The following is a 25,547-nucleotide window of genomic DNA, read 5'->3' as shown; positions in this document are numbered from 1 at the left end:
TCAATCAATTTCTAAATTCTAATACTCTGATCAATTTTCTTATCTGTGTTTTCCCTTCGGACGGAAAAGATACGTATACGATACGTAGTATCTTTGCGTCTTAGTAGTCTGTGGTATATACAGTATATATTGGTGTGTGCTATGCCTCCATGCATATATATTGTACTGTAGTCTTTGGCACAGACTAATAAGAGATGTCTTTGGTCTGTGCGGAAAAGCAAGCAAGCATTCGCAATATAATTTGAAAAAATCACAATTCTCATCTCATCGTCAAGAATGAGTTAATAAGTTTTAGGTCGCGCTAATAATAAGTAATATTCTCTTATCAAGATGATGTTAACAATTCTTGGCCTCCCACTAACGGTAAGCGGTCGAGTTCATGAATTAGTTTTGTGATGTTTTTCACTGTTAATCGTAAAAATACTTGTTTCAGACTAAGTACAAGGACTTGAAAGTGTTAATTAAAACACGATGTAGTCTTAACGACTTTATTTTGGATGATTTGGTTGGCGATAACAATGGGTTAAAGAAGGTTCGAATAGGTTTGGCGGATGCCAACGAGGGCGCCCATTTAATGAAATGTCTAGATGGATATCGGCTAGCAGGAGGATACGTGTTGAGCGTTACTCCGGTCGGGAAGACGGTAAGAAAGTTCCATTCTTGTATTTTTTAGTTTCAATATAGTTTGCACCCTTGAATCAACTATTATTCCATGTTTAAATCGTGTAAATACTCTTTTTTTTTAGCCAATGCCGGGGCCTGGACCTCAACAAAACCAGAATTTTAACCAACCCCATACTGATTACCGAGGCAATGACTACAATGATTCTCGGCCATCTCCGTGGGGGCAGCAGCAGCCCCAGCCGAACCAGTGGGCACCCAACCCCATGGGGCAGGGGCCCCAGAACAATTTTGGCTATCAAGGACAAGGCCCATCCATGCAAAATCAATATATACCTCCACAACAACAGGTATATTTAAGCTATATCATATTAACCTATTATGTTGTGACCCATCAGCACAGTAAACTAGTGGCAAACTATGTAGTACCAATCAATCATTTTCTTCTTGTAATACATTATTTAATAGTATTATTGAAAAATCTAACTTCCTTTGATATGACTAGATGTGGATCTGTGCCAAATTTAAGGCTGTCTTTTTGTTTATTTATTTAGAGCAGCAGACCTATCTACCGTTTTTTAATTGCCACATGTCGAGCTCAAGCCTTGTTTAATGTAGTTTTCCGTGGCTTCCTATCCTTTATTTTATTTCTATCTTTTATTTTATTCATCAGCATCAAAATCAAATGCCGCACCACAACCAGCCTCAGAACCTTCACCCGAACCACCAGGGTCATCTGCCCAACCACCAGAACATGCATTCGGGTCCTCCACAGATGCAGCGGCCAGATCTGAAGCCGTTTCCCCAGCGGGACCAGTTCCAGGGAAATAGAGGCCCACAGGACCAGGGCTATGGATTCCAGGCTAAAAACAACATGCCAGAACCAGTAAGTATATTATGGAGTCACATGAAATACAACATGTCTAGTCTCTACCAGATGAATAGAACATGTTGATAAGGGTATTTCTAAATGTACAGTCTCATACCTAACACCACAGTATTAATAAGTAAATGACTGACCTATGATTTGGGTTTCGGAACATACATTAATTTTGTGTTAATTTTTTTTATATTTATGTAATAAAATAATTTACAATATTACAGCATTTTTAAGGAACTCTACTCAGGATTTCGGTCTGTGTCCAGAGGGTAGAGACACATTCATCATCATCATCATCAACTAACTTTTTTTTTCTGGGTAAACATTGGCTGTATATCAATATTTTCATACTTCTAGCCGGAGGGTGTGGTCTTCCATCGCTTTAGGGAAGCAAGGATAGAAACCCCTAAATAAAGGAGCGGCCACACTGCTGCTTCAAAAACGGTGACGGTTTTATCGCATGCTCTCCACACCGCTGCTTAAAATACGGAATCGCAGTGACGTGCCGTAAACGTCAGGACTTTACTGAACAAAACTCGTGACGTTTACGGCACGTCACTGCGATTCCGCATTTTGCGTATTTTAAGCAGAGGTATGGCCGCTTCTTAACTTTTTTTTTTTCGTACGTCTTTTCGTGTTTTTATTAGGGTAGGGATGGACCGAATATTCGTTTTATAATCGGTATTTGGCAGGTTTACCGAATATTCGTATTCGGTCGAATATTCATCATCATCATCATGTCACTCGTCGCTAACTTTACACTAGACAGGTAGGTACCTATATTCGTATATCGTATGTCAATAGTGTCAATAGTAAGCTATGAATAAAACACGAACAAGCTACATACCTAGCTTTAATGAACACTTAAGGTATTTTTAGTTAGCGTGGCACAAAAGTCCAATTGTTATCTCAATATTATTAAAATTGACTCGATCAAAACATATGAAAATCATAGCTAAATTGACTTTACACGATTATACGATACAGCTCTGCGACAGACGCACAGACAGACAGAGGAGGCTTAGTATAGGGTGCCGTTAGGCACCATTTGAGTACGGAACCCAAAAACAAAACACTGAATTTTTGTTTGGAAACAAATAGTTATTATTTTATTTACTTAAAATCATTAAATTCTCAATATTGTTATTTTACTTTTATTTTCTCAAATCTTTAAATCGGAGAAAAGCAGCTACAAATTTTAGTACAACAATTTATTGGAAGAATATCGATATAGGTATTGATAAAAAATATTCAAACTCTACGCCGTAAGTGCTCAAGTTCACGGATACAATATATTTTTATTTAACACATAATTATTAGAAATCAAGCCATATTTATGAAATAGACTGTATACCGCTTCATATTAGCATATTAATAAGTAAATTTGAGAATACATTCAATGAAAATAAGAGCTATGATGGTAATTGTACAATCATATTTACCTGTGAAATGTATGTTCTCTTTACTATACCTCTTATTATTAATTCCCTCTTGCTTAAAGCTTTTTTTTTATTCCAGCCGCAGCAAAGGTCTCACGTCCTCCGGACAGTGGAGATTGTAGACACCCCAATTAACCGGCCCCTGGTACAGCCCAACAGATATCCAGGCCAAGATTACCCACCGCAGAATAAACCAGTATGATGTTCTTTAATTTATTAGTTCAGTAATATAACTTTTCTTACCCTTTAAGTAGGTCTTACTTATGTAGCCGATGTAGCAAAAATTGTTTATGATTAATTACAGATGTAGATTTTATTGTAAAATTTGACAGATCTATAACAGAGGCTCTTGTTACATATTAATTTCGGATTCGGGAAGAGCAAAGGGCTCTCGCTTGTGTTGTATTTTGAACATGCTCCATAATAAACTAATGAATAAAATCGTTGTAATCGTTTCTAAATTCGTTTGCTCATTATTTTTATAATGAGTCATAAATAGCGTTCAAACTATTTTTAGGCATATTTTTCGATCATAAATCAACCTGACAGGCCACACTGGTGAAAACACCTGTTAACACATTGGATGCCTTTTGGTAAACAGGAGTAATATTTGTTTATGGTAAATAAATTGTTTTCAGATGACTATAATGAAAGACAACTTCCAAGGTCCGAGTGAGTATAATTTGGGGCAAGGGCCGGCGCCGCAAGCGGGCCAACCTTGGATGCAGCAGGTAACTATGGGGAAACACCAAATGACATTTAAGTGTTGACGATAATAACTAATGACTTATAAATATAAGTAACACTATAATGTGATTTTCACATAACTTCCTTTATGCTAACTTGTATATATCACATTGGATGTCCTGAATGATGGTGTAATGTTTTATTAAATAAATAAATAACCTAACCAACAAAACGTTGGAAAACCCCCGACATTGTCACTTCAAAGTTCAATATCTCAAAAACGGCTGAACCGATTTTGATAAAACATGTCTTAAGAACCATCGCTAGAAAACCTTAACATATAACACCCCTCTTTTTGCGTCGGGCATAAAAATAAAATAAAATAATGAAATATCAAAAACGGGACTTATCACACGCTAAACACACGAGTAAATATTTCCTTCGACGTTTCGACTAAATCCGTGGTCACGAGTAGGCACAAAAAAACTACAAAAAAATACTATAAATACTGTATAAAAAAAAGTTTTTTTTTTATTCGACTGGATGGCAAACAAGCAAGTGGGTCTCCTGATGGTAAGAGAACACCACCGCTCATAAACATCTGCAACACCAGGGGTATTGCAAACTAGAGGCCTAAGATAGGATACCTCAAGTGCCAGTAATTTCACCGACTTACTCTCCACGCCGAAACACAACAGTGCAAACACTGCTGCTTCACGGCAGGATTAGCGAGCAAGACGGTGGTAACAATCCGGGCGGACCTTGCACAAGGTCCTACCACCTGCAAAATACTAGTGCGTACCTGCTGCTTCAAACACGTAAATCATTTAATTTAGATACATCAGCTGAATTGAAATTTCGGGATTTAACTCAATTTTCGTGGGAATTTCTAAAAAATTACATTGTTCTTTTTATTGATGTTGCATTATAAACAACTGTGCCAATTTCCATGACTTTAAGCCCAGCAGATAATATTTCAAGATTTTATCCAGATACCGTGGCGATATCGGGATAAAAAGTAGCTTGATGTGTTATGTCCAGATACCTTCATATCCTTCATATTAAATTTCATCCAAATCCTTCTAACCGTTTTAGCTTGGAGTAACAAACATGCGCACACACTCACAAACATTTTTTATTGTTAGCCTGTATGTATTCCGATCCGACATAAGTTTGAAAAAAAAAATCTTATCTGAATGTATGCTCTCAAATTAAATATGTGAAATTAGGGGCTATTGGTCAATAATACCAATTAAGGCTGCCACTTTTTAACTTTAATTTCCTTTGTCAGCAACAACAGCAGAAACCTCCCGCCTTCACCGACCCCAAGCGGCCTCCCATCAAGCCCCAAGGCTCCGACAGCTTCAAGGACTACGACAAAGATTTCGAGCCCCTGTCACCAGACCGCCATATGCGGGAGTCGCCATTTCGGAAGGCTTCCCCCGGACGAGGGTCGCCCAGGAGATATTCTCCTGGCAGAAGGTCGCCGCCCAGACGGTCCCCTGGAAGGCGCATGTCGCCGGGCAGGAGGTCCCCTGGGAGACGGGGGTCTCCCGGGCCAAGGCCTCTTGAGCATGAGAGACGGTCACCAGGACGCATGGGGCCAGGAAGTAAGTATTGTTATTATTTTATTACTTACTAGCGTTTAACCACCATCTGAACCATTAGATCTGTTCGAGCCCGGACTCGAATCCCCGACCCTCTGCTTGAGAAACCACTAGGCTGCTGCTGCGACGGCTCTACCTTTACCTTTTTTTACATTTCAATATTTCATTAAGAATTAAAAAATACATTCTGAACTAAATTAGGTCAATAATCTACCGAACTTGTTTTGTATAATATTGGCCATCTCGGTAATACGTCAATTTGAACAGTTTGAATTTAATTATACTCGTACAATACGCAGCGGCAAAAAATGTTGCCCTCAAAATGTATGCAGTAATAGGTAATTTTGTATGTAGTGGGCCAAATTTGGTGCCGCTGAGTATATTTTAGCTTTTTTTGATTTTCACTAATTTGTCTTTATCTCCCGCAGTGGATGGTCCGGGACGGTCGTGGTCGGGGCGCCGGCCTTCGCCCGGCAAGCGGTCGCCGAACCGCCGCCCGGATCCGGCCAGCTTGAGGTAAGGTTCATTATTGGACAGTACCATTCATCATCTCATCGTCATCATCTCGGCCTTTATACGTCCCACAGCAGGATACAGGCCTCCTCTCAAAATGAGAGGGCTTGGGCCGTAGTTCCTACGCGGCATAACAGTACTGTTCGCATATGAATAAGTATTATGTAATAAAAAAATAGTGCAACTTTTTGCTGACTAAACATTTGATTTGATTTGATTGGGTGTAGTTGTTTGCATCATCAGCACCATTATCAGCCGTACAACGTCCTGTTGGACATAGGCCTCCATTGGCGTGCATTGGGTTGATTTCAGGGTTTATTTCATAATACCTATAATTCTTTTTTTTTCCCTAATTTATTCAAATGTCGCGATTATTTGCAAGAATAAACACACAACTGCCAATCTCGCGAGATCTTGCGGTATTGTTATCCCTAAACTCCCGAGATCTCGCCTGAGCCCCAATCTCGCGAGATTGCATTCCCTAAATACATACAAACACGTGTGAAGTCAGATAAAAGCTTTTAATAAATGCTCAGCTCATGGTCCGTTTTAAGTCGCTCCAAACGGTTTTGAGGTGTTAGTAGAGTTAATACTCAATTTGATCTTGAATCTACAATAGCTTAATAAATAAATATCATGAGGACAATTGACACCAATTGAACTAGTCCCAAACTAAGCAAAGCTATGAGTAGCAACAGATAAACATACTTTAGATGAATACATACATTAATTAATACATATTAAACACCCAAGACCCGAGAACAAACACTCGTATTATACACACAAATATATTTCCGGACTGGGGATTGGAACCTGGGACCTCAAGCTTCATAGTCAGGTTCCTTGGCTATCCGGTTGTCGTCGAAATAGATCAAAACCTCTCATTTTGCTCCAGGTATTCTCCGTCTCGCCGCCTCGCCGACAAACCTGACGAGTTCCTAGATCGCGCCGGCGGCAAGAGCGTGCGGCCTGCCTACGAACCGCCCTCGCAAGTAAGTGCCGTTGACGCTTTAAGGACTTACTGTACGATTCAATGAAGATTCATGGATTTGCTGACAAGTTCACTCGCTCCCAGTGTCAAATGTTGCCATTTTGTAAGTTCTGAGATCGACCAACTTTTTCATGTACTTACCTCGTTGCCATGGTTACGTCCCCTGGACAACTGTTTGAAACCATGAGCTTCTAGTTTTATGTTAAAGTTAATTTACTAATAATTTTAAGAAACTGTCACAGTTGTCTCTTGGACAATGGGTCAGAATAACAAACAAGAAAGAGTTGATTGACCCGCAGTCGAATTAAGAACCTCCATTTTTAAAGTCTGTTAAAATAATTAGAAATTCATAAATAAATACGGTAACGTATTTATATTTAAAAAAATAACACATTTACACAGCTGACAATTCTAATATTGATTGGTAGCGAGTGAAGCTCTCAGGAAACTAATGTTCATTTAATTACATAGTATTTGTTTTAATGCCACGTGCGAGGGCCGACCGCACCTGAAATTATAAGACGGGACTTGCCTTTAAGTTAGCTTTAGGTACTCATTTCTTGTCCCATTCCTCGACGGGCGACGAGTATACTTACAGCACTTCCTGTTTACCAGATGAAATAACTTCAACTTTTTGTTTTTGGCAACCGGTTGGTTTAGGTTAGCAACCACTACTGCCAATGGCTCCTGAAATGAAAAACATTAGGATTTTATTTGGTGACAACTTCTCCCGCTACCTGTCAATTTTAGAGTTGCCAGCTGTAGACGTGCAATTCTGTGATAAAAATACGATAAGTTCCTGGATTTTCATGGCTTGGGTGACATAGCCTTAACATAAAGAAGAACTAAGACAACCAACATAAGGGTTTTGTTAGGATTACGGACCCCTAGTAATGGTGAAATAACCACCTAGATCAGCAGAGTTTGCAAATGCAATCGTTTAGTTTTGACTGCAAAGGAACTTGCATAAATGCTATCATCATGCTCAGAAAAAAATGCCGCAAAAAAAAATACATATGGATTCTTAAGCTGCAGAAAATAAAATAAAAAAATTTGAAATGTGCCGATAGGCAAGGTGTAGAATATCAAAGATTATAAAATTTATATAATATGTATATCTGTCTAACGAAAAACGACTGAAATTATTGATTTGGAAGATCGTGGAAAATTTATTTAAAAGAAATAATATGCAGCCCTGCAGGGCCCCTCGCCCACGGCGACTTTCTAGCGATGCTGTCGGGCGTTTTGTAAATGCTCGACAGCATCGCTACTAACGCGCTACAGCATAAACGCGCGACGGTTTCGGACGACATCGTGGAGAGAACGGAGGGAGGGTGAAGCGCGACAGTAGCGCGTTTGCATCGCGACTGAATCCTGGTTATGTGGGCGAGGGTACACAGCCAGCGACCGCATCGCGACTGTATCTATGCGAACGCGCGACAGCATCGCTACTGCATCGCTACAAAAAATCGCCGTGGGTTACCGTGTCGGTAACTAAAATGACCTTTCTGTCATCGCTAAGTTTTAATACTGTCCAAAAAACGCGGAGCCGATGACTAAGTTAAGTTTACAAAGTAAATGTAACACAGTGAGAATTTTTATGTGATACCAATAAATATTTTGAATCCACTTGAAAGGAAACCTTGAGGAATTAAAAAGGTGAAACTCATTCGACCCAGAAGGACGGGAGGACGAAATAAATGGGCGTGATGCTCTTTTAAATAAGGTGGTGAAAAATCGATGATCTTAAAATGAATATAATATTCAAAAACTTTATACAAACGCTCAAAGAATTGTGCTCCATATTCATAAAAAGCTTTCTGACAAATCGGATCTCAACTGCTAGTGCCAGTTTTCTAACCAAGAGTGCACAAAGGTTTGCTAGGCAAGTGAGCTTCATTTTAGACCACATCTACGTTTATTATCGAGTTCGGGGTTGAAAGCGAGTCTGCTAAGAATAAAAACATAATTAATTTATAGCATCTACATATTTTATCGTCACTAAAATTCCAAAGAGCTCGTACTTTTAAAATTCATAGTTTGAACGCGAAACTGAACGATTACAAAATATATAAATGAAGAAAAGCATAAGTAACATCTGCAGTTAGATTTTTCTCGTCATGTCCCAGACGATTCAACAATTATCAGCGTTTTTGTGCTGACACGGTAATAATCGAAAGCGCCGATCCACGGACGCACACGAAAATTGATAGAGCATGAATTTGTCTTGTTTTGAGTAATAGCCGAAAGTAACAGGTGTTCCAAAAGCTAAGCCAAACATCGAGAGCGACCTTCAAAATCATTTCTGAAAAATGTTACCTTTACAAAAAAACGGGCAAGAAATAGATTCCAAAATAAATCCATATTCTTCCATATTTCGCGACAAAATCTGAATAATATGAAATATTTATCCAATAAAATCGAACATTTTAGAACTTTAAAATTGAACTCACTAGCCAGTAAAATGCAACTGGTTCATTCATTTTAGTAATTACTGACTATTTATTGATATATACATAATATTTGCGACAGTCAGAAACAGAAAAGGAGTGATGATTGAACTGCTTCTAACCGTAAAAGTATCAGATGGCGAATGAAGAACATGCACTAAAGTTTACAATTATATTGTATACACAAAGTATACAATAGCCAGGTATATGGAAAATAGTACATTTGATAAGCTGAGGATGGCCCATCGGACACTGGATTATATTTTTTAACTTACTGTGCAAAGAAAGTCACTTCACAGATGAGTTCCACTTTGAAATTGAAGCACTTGAAAGCATCACCGAACCGTTCAAGAATTAAGTACCTATTTTCTGCTAACTCAGTCTCAATAATGCACACTAATTCCGTTACCCGGGCAAAGTTTAACACGCTGGTATATTAATGGATTTTGAAGTGATCATAAGACGCAAGATCTTTTTCGCATAGACACTGGAGTTATGTATAGCAGCTGTTTCACATAACTGTTTGAATAACCTCGACACGAAAGCGCAAATAATGGCAAATATCATACGTAGCGAACAAACATCGAGCAAAATTTGAAACGTGGTGTGTAGTTTTAAATAATTCAATAGTTAACGCCTTTTAAAAACGGCATACTTTAATGTAACCTCGGACCCGTTAGGTACTTTCACGAAAAGCGAATAGCTTTATTTTATCCCCTGGAAGAATCTGAAGAGTCCCACGCAGTGTTGTGTCTTATTTACTTATTTAAAAATAAATGATCTCTATATTGTTTATAAGTTTGGGTTTGTTCTGATCTCTATAATGTTTATAAATATGTGTTCGTTTTGCAAATAAAATTTCAATTTACAGGCGGCAAATCAGGCTATGTACCCTGGTGGATACAGACCGAACGCTCACGAAAAAGTTAAATATCCGATCCAGGGGCAGCGTCCCGTCGAAACCAGAGACTCGCCGTGGCAGCAAGAGCGAGACAAAGCTATGTTTAACGAGGTCCTCAAGAAGAGAGAGGAAGAAAGGAGCGCGCGTATGCCGTTCGAGAGGCCAGGACTTCGCCTGGACAAAGATCAAAGGTCTCATTCACCACGGAAGTCCCGATCGCCGCTTCGTAGAGACACGTCTCCGAGCAGAGATCGCTACAAGCGACACTCGCCGTCGCCTCGCTCGCCGCGCCGCTCCTGGGCCCTCGAGAAGCGCCGCAGCCCAGACCTCGGCGAAGCCCCCCCGCCGCCCATCTGGCCCGGGCAGGCCAGCAGAGACGAAAAGAGACCCGATTTTGCCGACGTAGAAACCAAGAGGAAACCAGTTTGGGACTACAAGAAAGACATTAGCGATACCAGAAGACCGGAGGACGACAGACGGTTCCCTGCTCCAGAAGGCATTCGTGTGAGGAGGGATCTGGGGCCGATCGTACCTCCGGAACACAGGGAAGAGCTGGAATTCAAGCCTCACGATAGATTCCCGAGAGATGGGCCCAAGTTCAGTCCTCGGGACGACTTCGACAAAAAAGTTCCCAAATTCAACCCTAGAGATGACTTTGACAAGAAAGTCGGACCAAAGTTTAGCCCCAGAGATGACTTTGAAAAGAAAGGACCCAAATTTAGCCCCAGAGATGACTTTGAAAAGAAAGGACCCAAATTTAGCCCCAGAGATGACTTTGAAAAGAAAGGACCTAAATTTAGTCCCAGAGATGACTTTGACAAGAAAGGACCCAAATTTAGTCCCAGAGACGACTTCGACAAGAGACCTAAATTCTCCCCACGCGATGACTTCATTAAAGTACCCAAATTCAGTCCTCGGGACGACTATCAAGAACCCAAAGTTAGTCGTGATGACTTGATGAGAAAAGACCCTAAATTTGGTCACGATATCGATAGACCTAAATTTAGCCCTAGAGACGACTATGAAGACAGACGCGATGACATCAGGAAGCATGACTTATCCGATTGGAAGCCGCGGGAGATACCATTGAAACCACCAGAGAGGGACGTTTATAGAGGGGACTTCCCGAAGCGAGACGAACCATCGCGGATTGAATTACGCAGGGATGTGCTTCGAAAAATGTCGGAAGAGCTCGACAAACAGTTCGAAGATGTTCACAAGCGAGCTCAAGACTTCCACAAAAGGGCTGAGGAGTACCGCCGAGACGACCGCAAGAGAGAATACGAGCGCGGGCCGCCGCAACCGAAGCCCTTCGAAGACAGGCATCACGACGAAGACCGCCGCGACTTCCGCATCGAAGAACGCAGAAAGGAAGACTGGAACACAGACGAACACTTGAAAAATAAAGCTATTATAATAGCCGCGATCAAAGCGAAGAAGGAAAAAGCCACCCAAGAGATATCACAGAAGATTCTCGACAAACACAACATCGATGCCGAAGCCCCGCAGAATTCTCGCATCTGTGAAGAGTTGAGGGTTTCCGTCGGCAAGCTTATAAACGAAATGTTTGGAGACAACGATGTTTCGTTCATCGAACTCGTGATCAAGTTTAACGCCAAGTACAGCGGTGCCGGCGAGGACAAGATCTTAAGAGATGTGATGGCCAGCTTCCCGAGTCAGTTTAGGCCGAAACGATCAGCTCCAGGTAAGATACAACATTTCAGACCTCTTGACTATTCACACTGAATTAATTACGTCTGTGATCGATATCAAAATAAGATAATTGGGCACAATTGTGTAAATAGACAATTTAATATTGCCAATCTTTTGCAGAATACGCTGAAGTCCCCGCAAAGAGGTCTAGACGGACTCCTGAGCCTGACTTGAACAAAGGTAAACCCAACATTTCTACCTTCATTTCATTCTGTTTCATTTTTAGTACTTGCTGTGAGTCATATCGCCCTTTCCTTCTTTACAGACGCTAATATCATAAACACACAGCATGGTGAGTACAAAAAAGGTTTTTATCTATTTTTGAAAAATGAATATTTTTTTCTTTATTGTTAAAGCGTCTTCGCCAGTACTATGTAAGTGTTTAAACAGTTCCAGAATGGGATATGACTCGAGCGCCGGAGCCAGCGCCGTCGTATGGGATGTATCCTCCATCGATGCATCCCATGACGATGGGTCCCCCGATGCATCCCATGATGATGGGCCCCCCGATGATGGTGCCCGCGCCCATGTTCCCACCATTACAGGAACCCCAGCAGGAGTACGAGCTACAATCCAAACCTGTGGGATACAACCTCTATCTCTGCAAAGACGACTTCGAACCTTTCTCGGAACTGCAAGCGGATTATTTGAGGCAGTTCCTCATCAATCAGATAATTGGCGTCACCGAGATCTCGCAGGGATGGGCACCCGATTTCACTTTCAAAGGCTTGCAGAGTTCGTGTAGATTCGAGCTGCACACTAACGATGAGATGTCCAAAGACTGGCTCGTAAATTTCGATTTTAGCATCTTCATTTTATTTAATATCCTCGTGTACACTAACGAGGAGTTGTGGTACGAGCGCGCGGCCATCTGGCTGCCCGGCCATTCCAGGTACCGGAACATCGAACCGCTCACCAAGCTCAAGCTGCAGAACAAGAAACTGGAAGGGGCCAACGTAGGTAAGTGGAAGTTCGTGAAGAAGATTGTCACCACCAAAGGCACCAGAGTGTACGTCGACATGCCGCCGTCCGCTGCGCGCGCCCTCGAGAAACACAAGATGACTTTAAGCTACGAACTGCAGAAAGTAAACGTATTTTTAAAGGCCGTAGCGATCGATAAAGATGCGTTCGATATAGGGTTAAAAGACCCGTCTATTACGGATGAGTCGGAAATCAAAAATGCTGTCATGAACTCTCCCATGCCGTCCATCGGGAAAGACCCGAAGATTGTGAAAATAGGCCTGGCTGGCAACAAACCTTTAACTATCTTACAGGCGTGCAAGGTTAGAGAGATGTTGATCTACAAGATCTTCAAGTACCATCAGGAAGATGGTAGAAGTAGCACCGATTTCACAAAACACGGCTTTGTGAGTCCAGGATATCTGGGCGTTCTGCCAGAAAACGCTGAATCGAAGCGGTGGTTGACAGGCGTAAACATCGGCAAACTGAACAAACAGTCCATCATCATTCTTGGAAGCGATGAGTCCAACACTCGTTACATAGACATGAGCATTGTCATTCCTTCCGACTCCAAAGTGAACTGTGCCAAGGCTTTCGAACGAATCAAACAGAGCAATAAGGGTGTCAAGGGATTGTACTTTAGTAAATGGAAGCCGAAGAAGTTGGTGGAAGAAAGATCGAAAAGCAAGTACAGATTCGAAGTAGACATCGACATTGAATCAGTGGAGACCATTGTTTCGATGAAATATATGCTTGATTACGTTGATGATGTAAGTTCAAAGTGCGTGCATGTTAAGTATAAGAAATCTGAGAGACATTTACTGGAAACTATAAAAAAATACAAGTTGGAGTTTCATGATACTTATGACGACGCAAACATGGACTTGGCTTCGTCTGACTCTGAAAATGAAGATATCGTCTTTCTTGGATAACTATATAAGTATAGTACCTATTGATTTGTGTGACAGGGGGTTTTTTGTGTGGGGGAGATTTTTAAGATCACCACGTATTATGTTGAGAGGATTTAGAATTAATTTTGATTTTGTGTAAGTTTTGCAAAAGATTGCATTTTTTTTTTCTTATAATAAAGCTGATCCACATAAAATTGTTTTTGTTTTTGCAAGTGTTATCTGTAAGGATCTGAAAAGTTGCGTAACTATCAGAAAGTGACAGTGGAAGACCAAATGTTTAGACTGATCTATGTCATGATAGTCAACCTCTGAAGAATCGTGACAAACCAATATCGTTCTAATAGTTATATTACCAAATAATCTTACATAAGTATGGGTAAGTTTATTTTAAGCAATTTGTTTATATACATTACATAGATTTTTTAAAATAATACTTTTATGTTTGGACTTTCGAATTTATTATATTTTATTTGTCTGAACGATGTGTAGTTCTGTTAAGGAGTTTAAGGTGAAGCAGACAAGGTGCACACTGCGGGGCTAGTTTGTCTTCGGCCATGAAACAAGATATAATGCAGACACGGATCATGTCTGCGAATTGCTGGATGGAAGATACGTGCAGTTACGGTCTAAAGAATCCCAACTGTCAGGTAAGAATTTCGATGATCTGGTAAATTAACATTCACAGTTTAAAAAATTGAATACAGCAGAGTAGAGCAGAGCTTCAGATACCAGTGTACATCGTGAATCGTTTTGTAAGTTTTTGGACTTGTTGAAATATACATAGGTGCCGCCTCGCGAGCGCGAGGAATCAGTGAGTTGCAACAACTACGATATAGAATCTGTTTTACTATTTTGGCTATTTTACATGGTAAATTGAAACGATGACTTACTTCAAACTGCTGCACAGGGGACTATATTAGGCCACATCCTCTTTGGAAAGTATAGTAACAGGTTGGGTAATGAGGAGTTCAGATTCAGTTTTTTATCGATTATATGAGCTGAGCTGAAACGTTCACTTTGGATCAATCCCGGAAAAATACTGTTATCTCCTGTCCGCAGTAATAAAAAGCTCTCCTGAGACTCTTAAAGGGAATCTATTTTTCACATCCAAAGAAAGACAGAAAGAAAGAAAGAAGAAGGTTACTTGGTTTTGTTACTATTTAATTGAAGAGCTAGCTTGTTCAGCTTCTAGATTTGTTCTTTACTTTATCTTCTAGCACACGGCGAACTGCCCCGGCATTAAATAGAATACCTAAATATATATTATTCAGCATTGATAGTTATATATAAAGGTAATTTCTTTTCATCTTTATAAGATGTCAAACTCTATTCATTTATCAAGAAAAAAAATTAGGGAAAGGGGTGATTTTATATCCTTGTCAAGGTTTCATTCCACAGATATACGTCTCAGATGTTTGACATTCATATTTCAGTATTTCACCTGTCGCCCATTTCAGGTTTTTAGTCCCTCAGGTTGTTTCGTTGAGGTTTGAGCTTTTGGAACGGCCTGTGTCCAAAATAAAAATAAGTTACACTACAAGTAACTTATTTTACAGGACAACTGTCAGACAAAAAGGTTTCAATTGTCAATCAGCACTATGCAGTATTCGATTTTTGTAAGTACATAAATTAATACACATACCTTCATAATTTGGTACTTACATAGTATGAAAAGCATCTGCCGGCTGCCGTTCTTCACGGGACTAAGTGGTAAAGTATAGTCTCAATGTTTACTAAAGTTGAAGAAAGATATCCCATAATAGGTTCTCGCGACTTTGTCCGTGTGGACATCTAATTCAGCCTGTCACAAAACACAATTACCTACTTTGTTCATTTCTCTATTCTGGGTTTAATGTCTACTCTCGTTGACACATTGGTTATGACTATGACGATATTGTTCACGAAGGATTTGTGGAGGATAAACCGACACCACCCTTGGACTGCTGGCCGCCCTTCCGGAAGTCAGAAAAGTTTTCTGGACTTCAGGATTATGGAGTCTTCTCCCTGGCTTCGGACTTCAGACAATCCTATACGTCCCATCATATCTTGCTCAGCTCTTCATCAAGTATCATGGTCTCATCGGTCCGCAGAGTGTGTGTTATATGTTGCCAGGGCCAGAGGCCGTATTAACTAACGCGCTGACGTTTGCGATCGCGTTCAACATCTCTTTCTACCCGTCTTATACCGTGTGACAACAAGAAGTGAAAACGATTGTGATAGCAAGTGTGTTAGGCAATAAGTCTCTGTTCGTATGTGGTGGTAGCCGGATCTCTGCCGGTGATTCTTTGCACCCCCTGCTCTGTGGTAACCATGACCGCTGCCACAGCCAGGAGTAGCCGGGCTGCCGGGAACTGGGGCCGTGGCAAAGTTGTGTACATCATTGGGGAAAATTCCAGTAATCGCCACATTGGCATGCGCACAGTGGTGTAGGTTTTTTTATTATTGTGGTATGTTGCTCCCAATACTACATTCTCACTTCAGCCTCCTCCGATCTGAATGGTTTGACCGCCATTGTTCGGTTGACTGACTGTACCAGCATTAGTGAGCGATGGAGTCATCGGGAATCACGTCCCGACGCCGATAAAAAAAAATACAGTTAACTAAAGGTGCAGCGATCTCGGCAATGCAGGAGGAGCAGCGGATGGAAGATATGTTTTTTTTTTCTAAAATAAAGTAGCCTATGTTACTCCTTATAACATCAGCTGCATGACAGTGAAAATTCCGTCAAAATCGGTTCAGCCGGTACAGACATTACCTAGAACAAACAGACAGACACTAAAAATCCGAAAAATTGCTATTTTGTTATCAATTATCAATAAGGCCTTTACTGTCGTACATGTATAATATTAGACGTTTCAATTTTATTTATTTTTATAGATAGACAGACACTTTAGATATAATATTTTCATTTATAGTTGCGACTTGGACACTAACTACTAGTATCTAGTCGGTACTCACACCTAGAGAACATGCAGTGGTCGTTTTACTCTATAGTGCGAGTACTCCGTTGCAGTCATATAAATAATTAACGGAATTATGCACTTGCTCCTCGGCGCTCGCCAACTCTACTTTGTGGCTTTATTCGCTTCTCGGCTATCGCCGGCAGTGGCAAAAATGCCTAAAGAGCAGAGATAACACTTGCCGCGCCGCCTGTCGAGCGCAGGCCGCAGTCATAGACGAGACGTGAGAAAGGACTGCTCTGTATAAAGCTACGCGCATCTAGCTAGTCAGAGATTTTGAGAACTTTAACTGGCGATATTTATGTGCATTATTATTTGTTCTACACTGATATGATCAGGTTATTTGGTTTTCTCCTTAGTTTTACGAGTAATCTAGTTTTGTTAAATATTTACCGAGACAAACGGTTTGGTTGCAGGCAGGAGGGCCTATTCGCCGGGTCCGCGCCAGAGGCCCGTGAAACCTGACGGCTATAGAGGTAACGTTTTAGATGTAATATTTTTAATTTCATCATCATCCTATCAGCCGTAGGACGTCCAATGTTGGACATAGGCCTCCCCGTCATAGAACTCCAGTTGTGCCTAGGTTGGAAGCGGCCCGCATCGACCGCGAAACGTGGATTTAACCGGTCATCCGTCCAGCTCGTCGGTGAACGTTCTGCGCTGCGCTTGCGGATCCGCGGTCGGATTTTAATTTAATTATATGAATCTACCTTAAACCTTGAATAATTGACTGACTTTTCTATATTGAGAAGTCGTCGTTGTTTAAGTCCCTGTCACATCAAAGGAAAATATGTTAATATTGACATTCAAGCGGGAACTACATACCGACACACACGACGTCTGACGACTTTAATACGCTCGGCTCTGGCTAAATCCGCCGGCCGAAATGATCAGTCACGAATTTGTTTCACTGGCATATTTAGGAGTACTAATTATGTTGACACACATGCGTGTCACCGGCATAGGAGTATAGTAGATTGTTCAACAAGGGAGGAAAAGAACCAATATCACACGAGATAACTTGGCACCCGAGCATAGCGAGGGTGCCAATATTTCGAGTGTGATATTGATGTTTTTTTCGGAGTTAAACACTCTGCTTTTCATTTCGACTACAAAGAAAGTATAAAAATATACATAATACATAATGTAAGTATATGAGAAAAAATGTATCGAATAAAAAAAACTAAAATGAATAGAAAAAAATTGTACAATTCATAAAAGACAATGTATCTTTTTTTTTAAGCATAGTCATAGTCAATGTGGTCATTTAAATAAATCAACTGACATTATTGTTAGCAATAATTGATTTAACAAAATTTGAAATGTTCAAAATAATTATTAGAGACAAATAGTAGATAAAATAAGAATTTTAGTCAATTTATTTCTAAAATTAGTAAGTTATCATTATCGAATTGAACCAAGGAGTTAAGCTGTAGAGATAGGCTGTGTGGACATATACCATTGTCATTTACCTACCAATTGTTTTTTTTTCTTAACAATTAACTTTTTTGTTTTATACGTCTGCAAAATAATGAAAATCTATATTAATAATTTCGTCAAGGGGTACCGTAGACTAAGTTAAATGTGTTTATCTAATCTCTCTATTCTATATCTAATAGGTACCTTTAAACGAGCAATTCTTGTTAGTATATTTCGGGGATCTCGGAAATGTCTCCAACGATTTCGATGAAATTTGGTATGTAAGGATTTTCGGGAATAAAAAATCGATTTATCTTATCTCTGGGAAAACTTGTTTTCGAGTTATAATTATAAGCCCGAACGAAGCTCGGTCGCCCAGGTACTGGGTTTTTAAATTGTTTTTTAAGTCTTCATTTTCGAGTGACCTTTCAAACCGGAATGTAAAAAACCTGCGTTCAAATTATATCAATAACGCGGATTAAGTTATAAATAGCAAAATAAAGCTTTAAATTTTGGACTCATCAGGGCCAAAACATATGAAATGTTAAATCAGTTTCAGTAAAGACCTATATTCCACAGAATGGAAACCCATCCCGAGTCCGGCCAAGAAGCCTAGAGTGGAAACTCACCCGTACCAAGAACCAGAGCGAAGGCCTATGGTGAAACCAGCATATAAAATGGCTCCTGGTAAGTTGACATTTTCATGCCCTCAAGAATAAATAAATTATTTCGTTTGGCTTTACCCTAACAGACATACATAGGTAGTCATAATTTTGTCTATACCATCTGTTTTTAAATTAGTCCTTTTACCCTCTGTTTCACCATCAATTGATTTTCATTTGACGGATAAATGCGATGCCGTCTCTATTTGTTTTGTTCGAATAGACCGAGACGGCATCACATTTATCCGTCAAATAAAATTAACCAATGGGCGGTGAAACAGCCCCTTAGAGTCAATTGAGGCACTGAAAATCTAATTTGAAACTTAATTTATCTATATGTGGGTATATATTTTGGGCCTGTTTCATCACACATTGATAAATGTTTTAAATATAAATGAGACCTCATTGTTATAATTCAAAAGTGTCACGAAAATTTTAGGCTAACAAAGTTTTAGGAAAGTTTTAGGCACGGAAATCTTAGGCTAAGCCTTGCAACGTATCTGCAATCCGCTGGTGTTCCGGGTGTATAAGGTGACCCACTTGCCAGTTGGCCACCCTATTTCATTATTAAATTTTCTCTTTGTATGTCACTTTGTTAGATATATATCACTATGTACTTTGAAAAAAATCTCGTACTTAGAAAAATTATCTATTTCGTGGTAAGAGTTTTTTTAAAAGTAGTTACGATATACTGAACGGCACAAAATCTGGCCGTCAAATGTATGCAGTTAGGTAATAGGTAATATTGTATGGAGAGTGGGCCAAATTTTGTGCCGCTGAGTATATTTGGATCAAATCTTGCAAGCGGATAATTTGTTCATCATCTTCCGATGCTTTGTTTTAATTGAAAGTTGGTATGTAAGTAGCTGAAAGTGCAGTAATCAAATTTGTTGTTAGCATAAAATGTAGGTAGTGTACAAAAAATACAAAACTAGTTGTCCCCCGCGACTCCGTCTGCGAAAAATTCGATTATCGCTATCCCGCTGGAACGCAGTTTTCCGAGATATATCATGTCCTTCCAGAAGAGTGTCAAACTATCTTTAAAAAAAATCATCTAATAGGTTCAGCTGTTTATGCTTCAACGGATAACAGACAGACAGAGTTACTCAGATCACTGTCATACTTGGAAATTTTACTTCCAGATTTTTAAATTTATTTTGACAGCTTCCCAGTTATAATTGTTTGTTACATTCAAGTGATTTTGTACGTACATTAAGTGTTTCACTATTTTTCTTTAGAACCAAGAGCTACCAATGCTGCCGTCATTGAAAAGAAACCTGTCCTTTTTAATCCGTCGCAAGCAAGTGGTAAGCTCAAGTTAACTTTTGCAACACTTAGAAATTAAAGGCTTCTTCTAAAAGCCCTCTATTAGACTGCATTTCCAGAGGAATGTCCGCCGAACCCCAACCCGCCGTTGCGAAGAATGTGTTTGTCATGAACCAATAGAAACGCTTAATTTAAATAATTTATTGAATCAGGCGTTACTTTGCAGAGGTCTATGTCAATGAACTATAGTAGGTTGTACAACAAGAGCATAAAACGAGCTATTTTAACTGAGACGTTCATATAGCCATCCGAGCCGGTACGGCGAGGGTGGATAGACACGTCGAGGGGAAAATGGATTTAATGCTCGAGTTTTACACTCTGCTTTTCACTTCGATTGAGAGGAAATTAAATAGCAACAGTGGAAACAATTGTTCACTTACTAGGTACCTTTTGTTTTTCGTGCATTGCTATATAATTATATTTTTTTAGATTTATTTGTTGATTTTTAGTTTTACATAAATTAAAAATGATTAAAAAATATATAATTTTTTTTTGTTTGTGGCTGTTGACACCTGATTACCTTGGTCTTAGACGAAGATTTTACTTTATGCACTTGAGCATAAAAAGTAATTTTATGTCGCCTAGATCCAGCATAAATGCCAACTTTACGAGCATGAGAAGTGAAAAAATAATTTATTTGCTCCCCCTCGACCTTATGATAGCTAAGCTTATGCAAGATATATGTATTCATGCAGTTCCTCCACTTCCACACTGTAAGAACACACACAAATCACATAAACCCATCTATCACCACCACCAGACTACACTGACGCGATTCGAACTCGACCAGAGCTAATCTTCAGAGCAACACAACCATACACCATGCTACCAGATGTTAGACTCAACCGACGCTACATTCCTCACCCGACTCGACGCTTCATTTGCCTATCCTCGCTCTGCCGAGCTGTTTCCAATAGAGCAGAGATTTCCAAACGTATTTCGTCAAACGCCCACTTTGAAAATTAGTTATTTTGTAGCGCCCCTCATTTTTCTTTCACATTAAAAAACTCAATAACATATTAGTCTCACTCGCCTAATGAAGGCACAAAGGTGGAGATTTTTTCTGGACCCCTTACCGCCCCCCTGGCCTCCATCGCCCACTTTGTGAAAGACTGCAATAGAGCTGCGCGGAGCGAGGATAGGTAAATGAAGAGTTTCTATTGGTTCACGACAAACACATATCTCGCAACGCGTCCTCGCACATCTTTGGTGGAAACCCAGTCTAATCTAAAGAAAATGTGAGCTATTCCTAGATGCCGGCGCCCATGTTCCCACTGCGGCCAAATGAAAAAGAATAATGTTTCACTGTCGAAACCAAGGACAGGGCGCAATGGCGCAATTGTTTTAGTACTTAATTTTATACTGCATCCATTTAACACAAAATACTTGCGGTCGGCGCATGAGAGTTGCATTTTCTGGTGATTACGGGATGCATTATAAAATATTACTTATTGATATTGTCCACAGTTTCAAACTACCCACCGCTCCCTCAAAGGAACCCAGTGCAGAAGCAGCCCCCAAAACAGGTTCCACAAAAACCAGAACCCGCTAAAACCGTGCCACGAAAACCAGAACCCGTTAAAACTGTTCCACAAAAGATAGAAACAGCGAAAACTATTCCACCAAAGGCAGAACACTCGAAAGCTGTTCCACAAAAGGTAGAACCAGCTAAAATTGTTCCACAAAAGGTACAAACCGCAAAAACTGTTCCGCAAAACGTGGTACAAACTGAAAAAACTGTTCCGCAAAAGGTGGTACAAGCGAAAACTGTTCCACAAAAGGTAGAACCGGTCAAAAGTGCACAAAAACCAACGGTTGCGCAGAAACAAGAAGCTAAACCTGCACAGAAGCCTGAGGCCCAAATTGAAAAACCGAAGTCTGCTGCTGACAAGGATATCAAACCTGTGGAGAGTAAAGGTAAGCTTGAAATTCCACGAGTTGATATTAAAGTATTAAGTTATCTAATAAAATATGACGGTTTGGAAAAAAACTATAGGTTGAATAAATCTTTCCTCCCACTTGTTCTGCCAATTATTAATATTTTTAAGCGAAACAAAGTCACTGGCAAAAATCAGTCACATTTTCACGATTCTAACCTAACCTGACAATATTGACTTAACCTAGTTTTTTGACGTTAACAGATGTTTGTCTTACTTGGCAAGGTAAAATTATGCCATACGATAATTATGACCAAATTAATAAAATGCGAAATTTAAATGTGCGACAGATTCGAAACTACTGCGATAAGTTTTTTGGAAAGTCAAATTTGGAGAGAAATATTTTGGTCAAACAGCAGAACACACCGATGTATGTACAGATACAGATGTTGTTAACTGTTTGTTTTTTCTAGCTTCAGAGCCAGAAACGACCCCATCGGTGGAACCAAACCCTGACGGCTACTACCAACTGGACTCTCCCACTTCTCACGTGCTAGAGGATGAACTACACCAGATAATGGCCAAGGTAAGCCATTCTAATATTATAAATGCGAATGTGTGTGTGTTTGTATGTTTGTCCCGTCTTTCACGTCGAAACGGAGCAACGGATCGACGTGATTATTGGCATAGAGATAGTTTATGGGCCAGAGAGGCTACTTTTTATCCCGGAAAAATACAGTTCCCGAGGGAACAGCGCGCGATAACCGAATCCCACGCGGGCGAAGCCGCGGGCAAAAGCTAGTAAACAAATAATTTACAAATTACATACCAGTTAATAATTAATTTGTACTTGTGTCACAATCACAAATCGCCACATCTCGGTTAAAGGACTATATTTGGGCACCGTAGGTTAAGGCTGTGCTTCCACCAGAGAACCAATATAAACGCTTCATTTATCTATCCTTGCTCAGTAAAGCTCTGGTGGAAACAGTTCAGCAGAGCGAGGTTGATAAACAAAACAAGGGAAGGATGTGAGCGAGGAATCCGTAGCGAAGTACTCAGTCACTAGTAGCGGCCAGTGGCGCTCTCGCCTCACGCACCCTGCTCGCTTATTTGAAAAGCAGCTTACCCAGCGCTCAGCTATCTCACACATCTCTGGTGGACCAGTCGCAAAGTTCCACATTCTCGCACCGCTCAGCTACATTCAGAAAGTATCATTTGGTAACCTGGACCTGATGAAGAAGACCGTGATGACCAATGGAACTCATCAAAGCTAAGTAATGCTCGCTCGTCTATAAACGATCATGATGAATATACCTAGATAAGCGAATAAGAAGGAGCTTTAAGTTAATGATTCTTTCGAACTGATCTGATGCTGAAGCCGGAAGGTAGGCAACGGAACTCTGTTATAAAACAACGTACCTAGGCCTTGTTTGGGCTTAATGGAATCGTTGTGAGATGTTCTTTGGCTACGAATCACTAAAATGTGAGAAATAAAGAAAAATTATAACAAAAAAGTAAAACCGACTCAAAAAAAAATAAAAAATAAACGGAAAATGGAACCGACTACAAAACCCTTGAAAATATTTTTCTAGGTACAGTCACCAGCATTAATATCTGCCACAGCGGAGCGTGCAAAAATATCTGACACGTCCTTCCGGCCCTAGAAATAGAGTCGTATCAGATATTTATGCACTCTTGTTGTGTCAGATATTGGTGCTGGTGACTGTACATCTCTCGTGGAAATGCAGCCTAAGATGGGCAGTATACAGATACTGCATCTTAGGCAGATACTGCCCACGTGCAATACCAACACGTAAAAATTATCTATACATCTTTATGACATGGATAGGACGTAGTTATGCAAACAGGAACCAACCCAGACCTCCCTCCAAAATTGAGATAAGTATGCAACAAGTTACTAAAATGCACTCTATCGAGTTGATAGAAGGTGCATTTTAGTAACTTGTTGCATACTTATCTAAACTTTGGGGGGAGGTGTGGGTTGGTTCCTGTTTGCATAACTACGTCCCGATATTTGCTACGGATTGTCACATTTATGCCCTCGACTGTATATGGGTTGACGAGTTTCTTACTAATAATGAAATGCTTCGTCACAGGTGTCGCAGGCGTTGCCGAAGGAGCCCTCGTCGGACGCAGAGCGTCTAGTACTCGGCAAGCTGAACGGCGTCGCAGGAGACGACATCAAAAATGTAACTCATCATCATCACTCACTAGCTTTTATTGCTTCGCTCGCGTAAAACGTTATTTCTGGCTGCCCGAAAACCTTACGCGAAGCACTTTTGTCACGAATAAGCAAAGATTAATGATCATCTTTTGCAATTTTTTGGTTTTAGTTTATATATAAAGCATATTTTCTTTGTTACAGGCATTGGGAATGAATGTTACGAAGAGACTGTTAAATCAAAACAACCCGCTTTACGTTAAGGTAAAACTTTTTTTTTTTTTAGTTTTGGAATATTTCTGGTCATTTATTTGTTTAATGTTTATCACAGAATGCAGAAGAGTTGCGCATTAAAACATTGTCTGATTACTTTATCAACGTATCTAAACTAAAATATTCAGAAAGAATTTAAAGACACCTTGTATAGGTCACCGACATAGCCAAGAGAATTAGCTCGTTGAAGTGACAATGGGCAGGCCATATAGCACGGAGAACGGATGGCCGTTGGGGCCGAAAAGTTCTTGGTTGGAGACCGCGGATGGGCAAGCGCAGCGTAGGACGTCCACCAACGAGAGGGATAAAAGAGACCTGGTAAAAGCCGCGGGTTCACGGTGGATGCAAGCTGCTTCCAATCGAAACAACTGGAGGTCTATAGGGGAGGCCTAAGACGTCCTATGGCTGATATGATGATGAGTCATGTTGTTTGTCCCCAGCTGGTGTTCTCTGGCAAGCCGGAGGCGGGCCGGCTGCAGGCGTTCATAGCGGCGCACCGCATCAGCGCGTTCAAGCGCATCGCGTCGCCGGGCGACACGTTCGCGGCGCGGCTCGATGCGGCGCAAGATTTCGACCGTCTGTGCGAGACTAAGGAGCTCACCTGCGGTGCGTACAGCCAAGGAAACAGTCACAAACTAGGGTGGAACCTTTGTGCTACTGATGTTATGTAGACATCCCATACATCTGCCAAAGAAATCACAGCGAAATTGGTTATGAAAAGGTTCCACCCTGGCACCTGATTCAGTGTCCTCGACTGAAGAACTATAAATAGTTATCCAGTCAGTTCATATTTTTGCACTTAACTGTATAGTCGCCATCAGATATTTCGGAACGGCCAAGGTGGTCAAAAATATCGGCACATGCCGAGGTATTAGAAAGAGGTAAAGTATTAATGTATCGATGTTTTTGACCACCTTGGCCGCTCCGAAATACATAACTAAGCTTTAAAATCAATCCGACCACTAGAAGAAGATTTTTTTTATAATTATGAGGTATATCCAGCCAAAATTCCAATCTCTGACCGCACAAACAAATAGCTGCTCATTAAAATTGTTGTCGAATTCAACTATTAAGTTTTAAAGCATCAAACAAAACGATAATAATTTCAGCTAAAAAACTAAATGATTTATTTACAGGTAGCGCAAGGGTGACAGTGACACCATGCTACAAGT

At 40.3% G+C, this 25,547-nt stretch overlaps 1 protein-coding gene across 4 annotated transcripts; it reads left to right on the top strand.

Annotated features, from left to right (window-relative positions):
- Positions 1–178: 178 nt before the first annotated feature.
- On the top strand, positions 179–25,547 carry LOC141444321 (uncharacterized; the record flags this gene model as incomplete). 4 transcript variants are annotated; one of them, XM_074109852.1, is given in 21 exon segments in its annotated part: positions 179–363; positions 434–643; positions 747–971; positions 1,295–1,507; positions 3,020–3,136; positions 3,579–3,671; positions 4,919–5,237; positions 5,663–5,750; positions 6,643–6,739; positions 10,060–11,794; positions 11,923–11,982; positions 12,068–12,094; positions 17,050–17,109; positions 18,632–18,739; positions 19,953–20,021; positions 21,508–21,957; positions 22,397–22,503; positions 24,038–24,130; positions 24,307–24,366; positions 24,816–24,981; positions 25,512–25,547. In XM_074109852.1, coding segments are annotated over 21 exon segments (4,366 nt in total), but the record flags the coding sequence as incomplete, so codon positions are not given.

This window comes from Choristoneura fumiferana, chromosome 29, assembly GCF_025370935.1.
Source record: "Choristoneura fumiferana chromosome 29, NRCan_CFum_1, whole genome shotgun sequence".
NCBI lineage: Eukaryota > Metazoa > Arthropoda > Insecta > Lepidoptera > Tortricidae > Choristoneura > Choristoneura fumiferana.
Note: the sequence above shows the minus strand (reverse complement) of the source record. Positions and strands in the feature narration are given on the sequence as shown.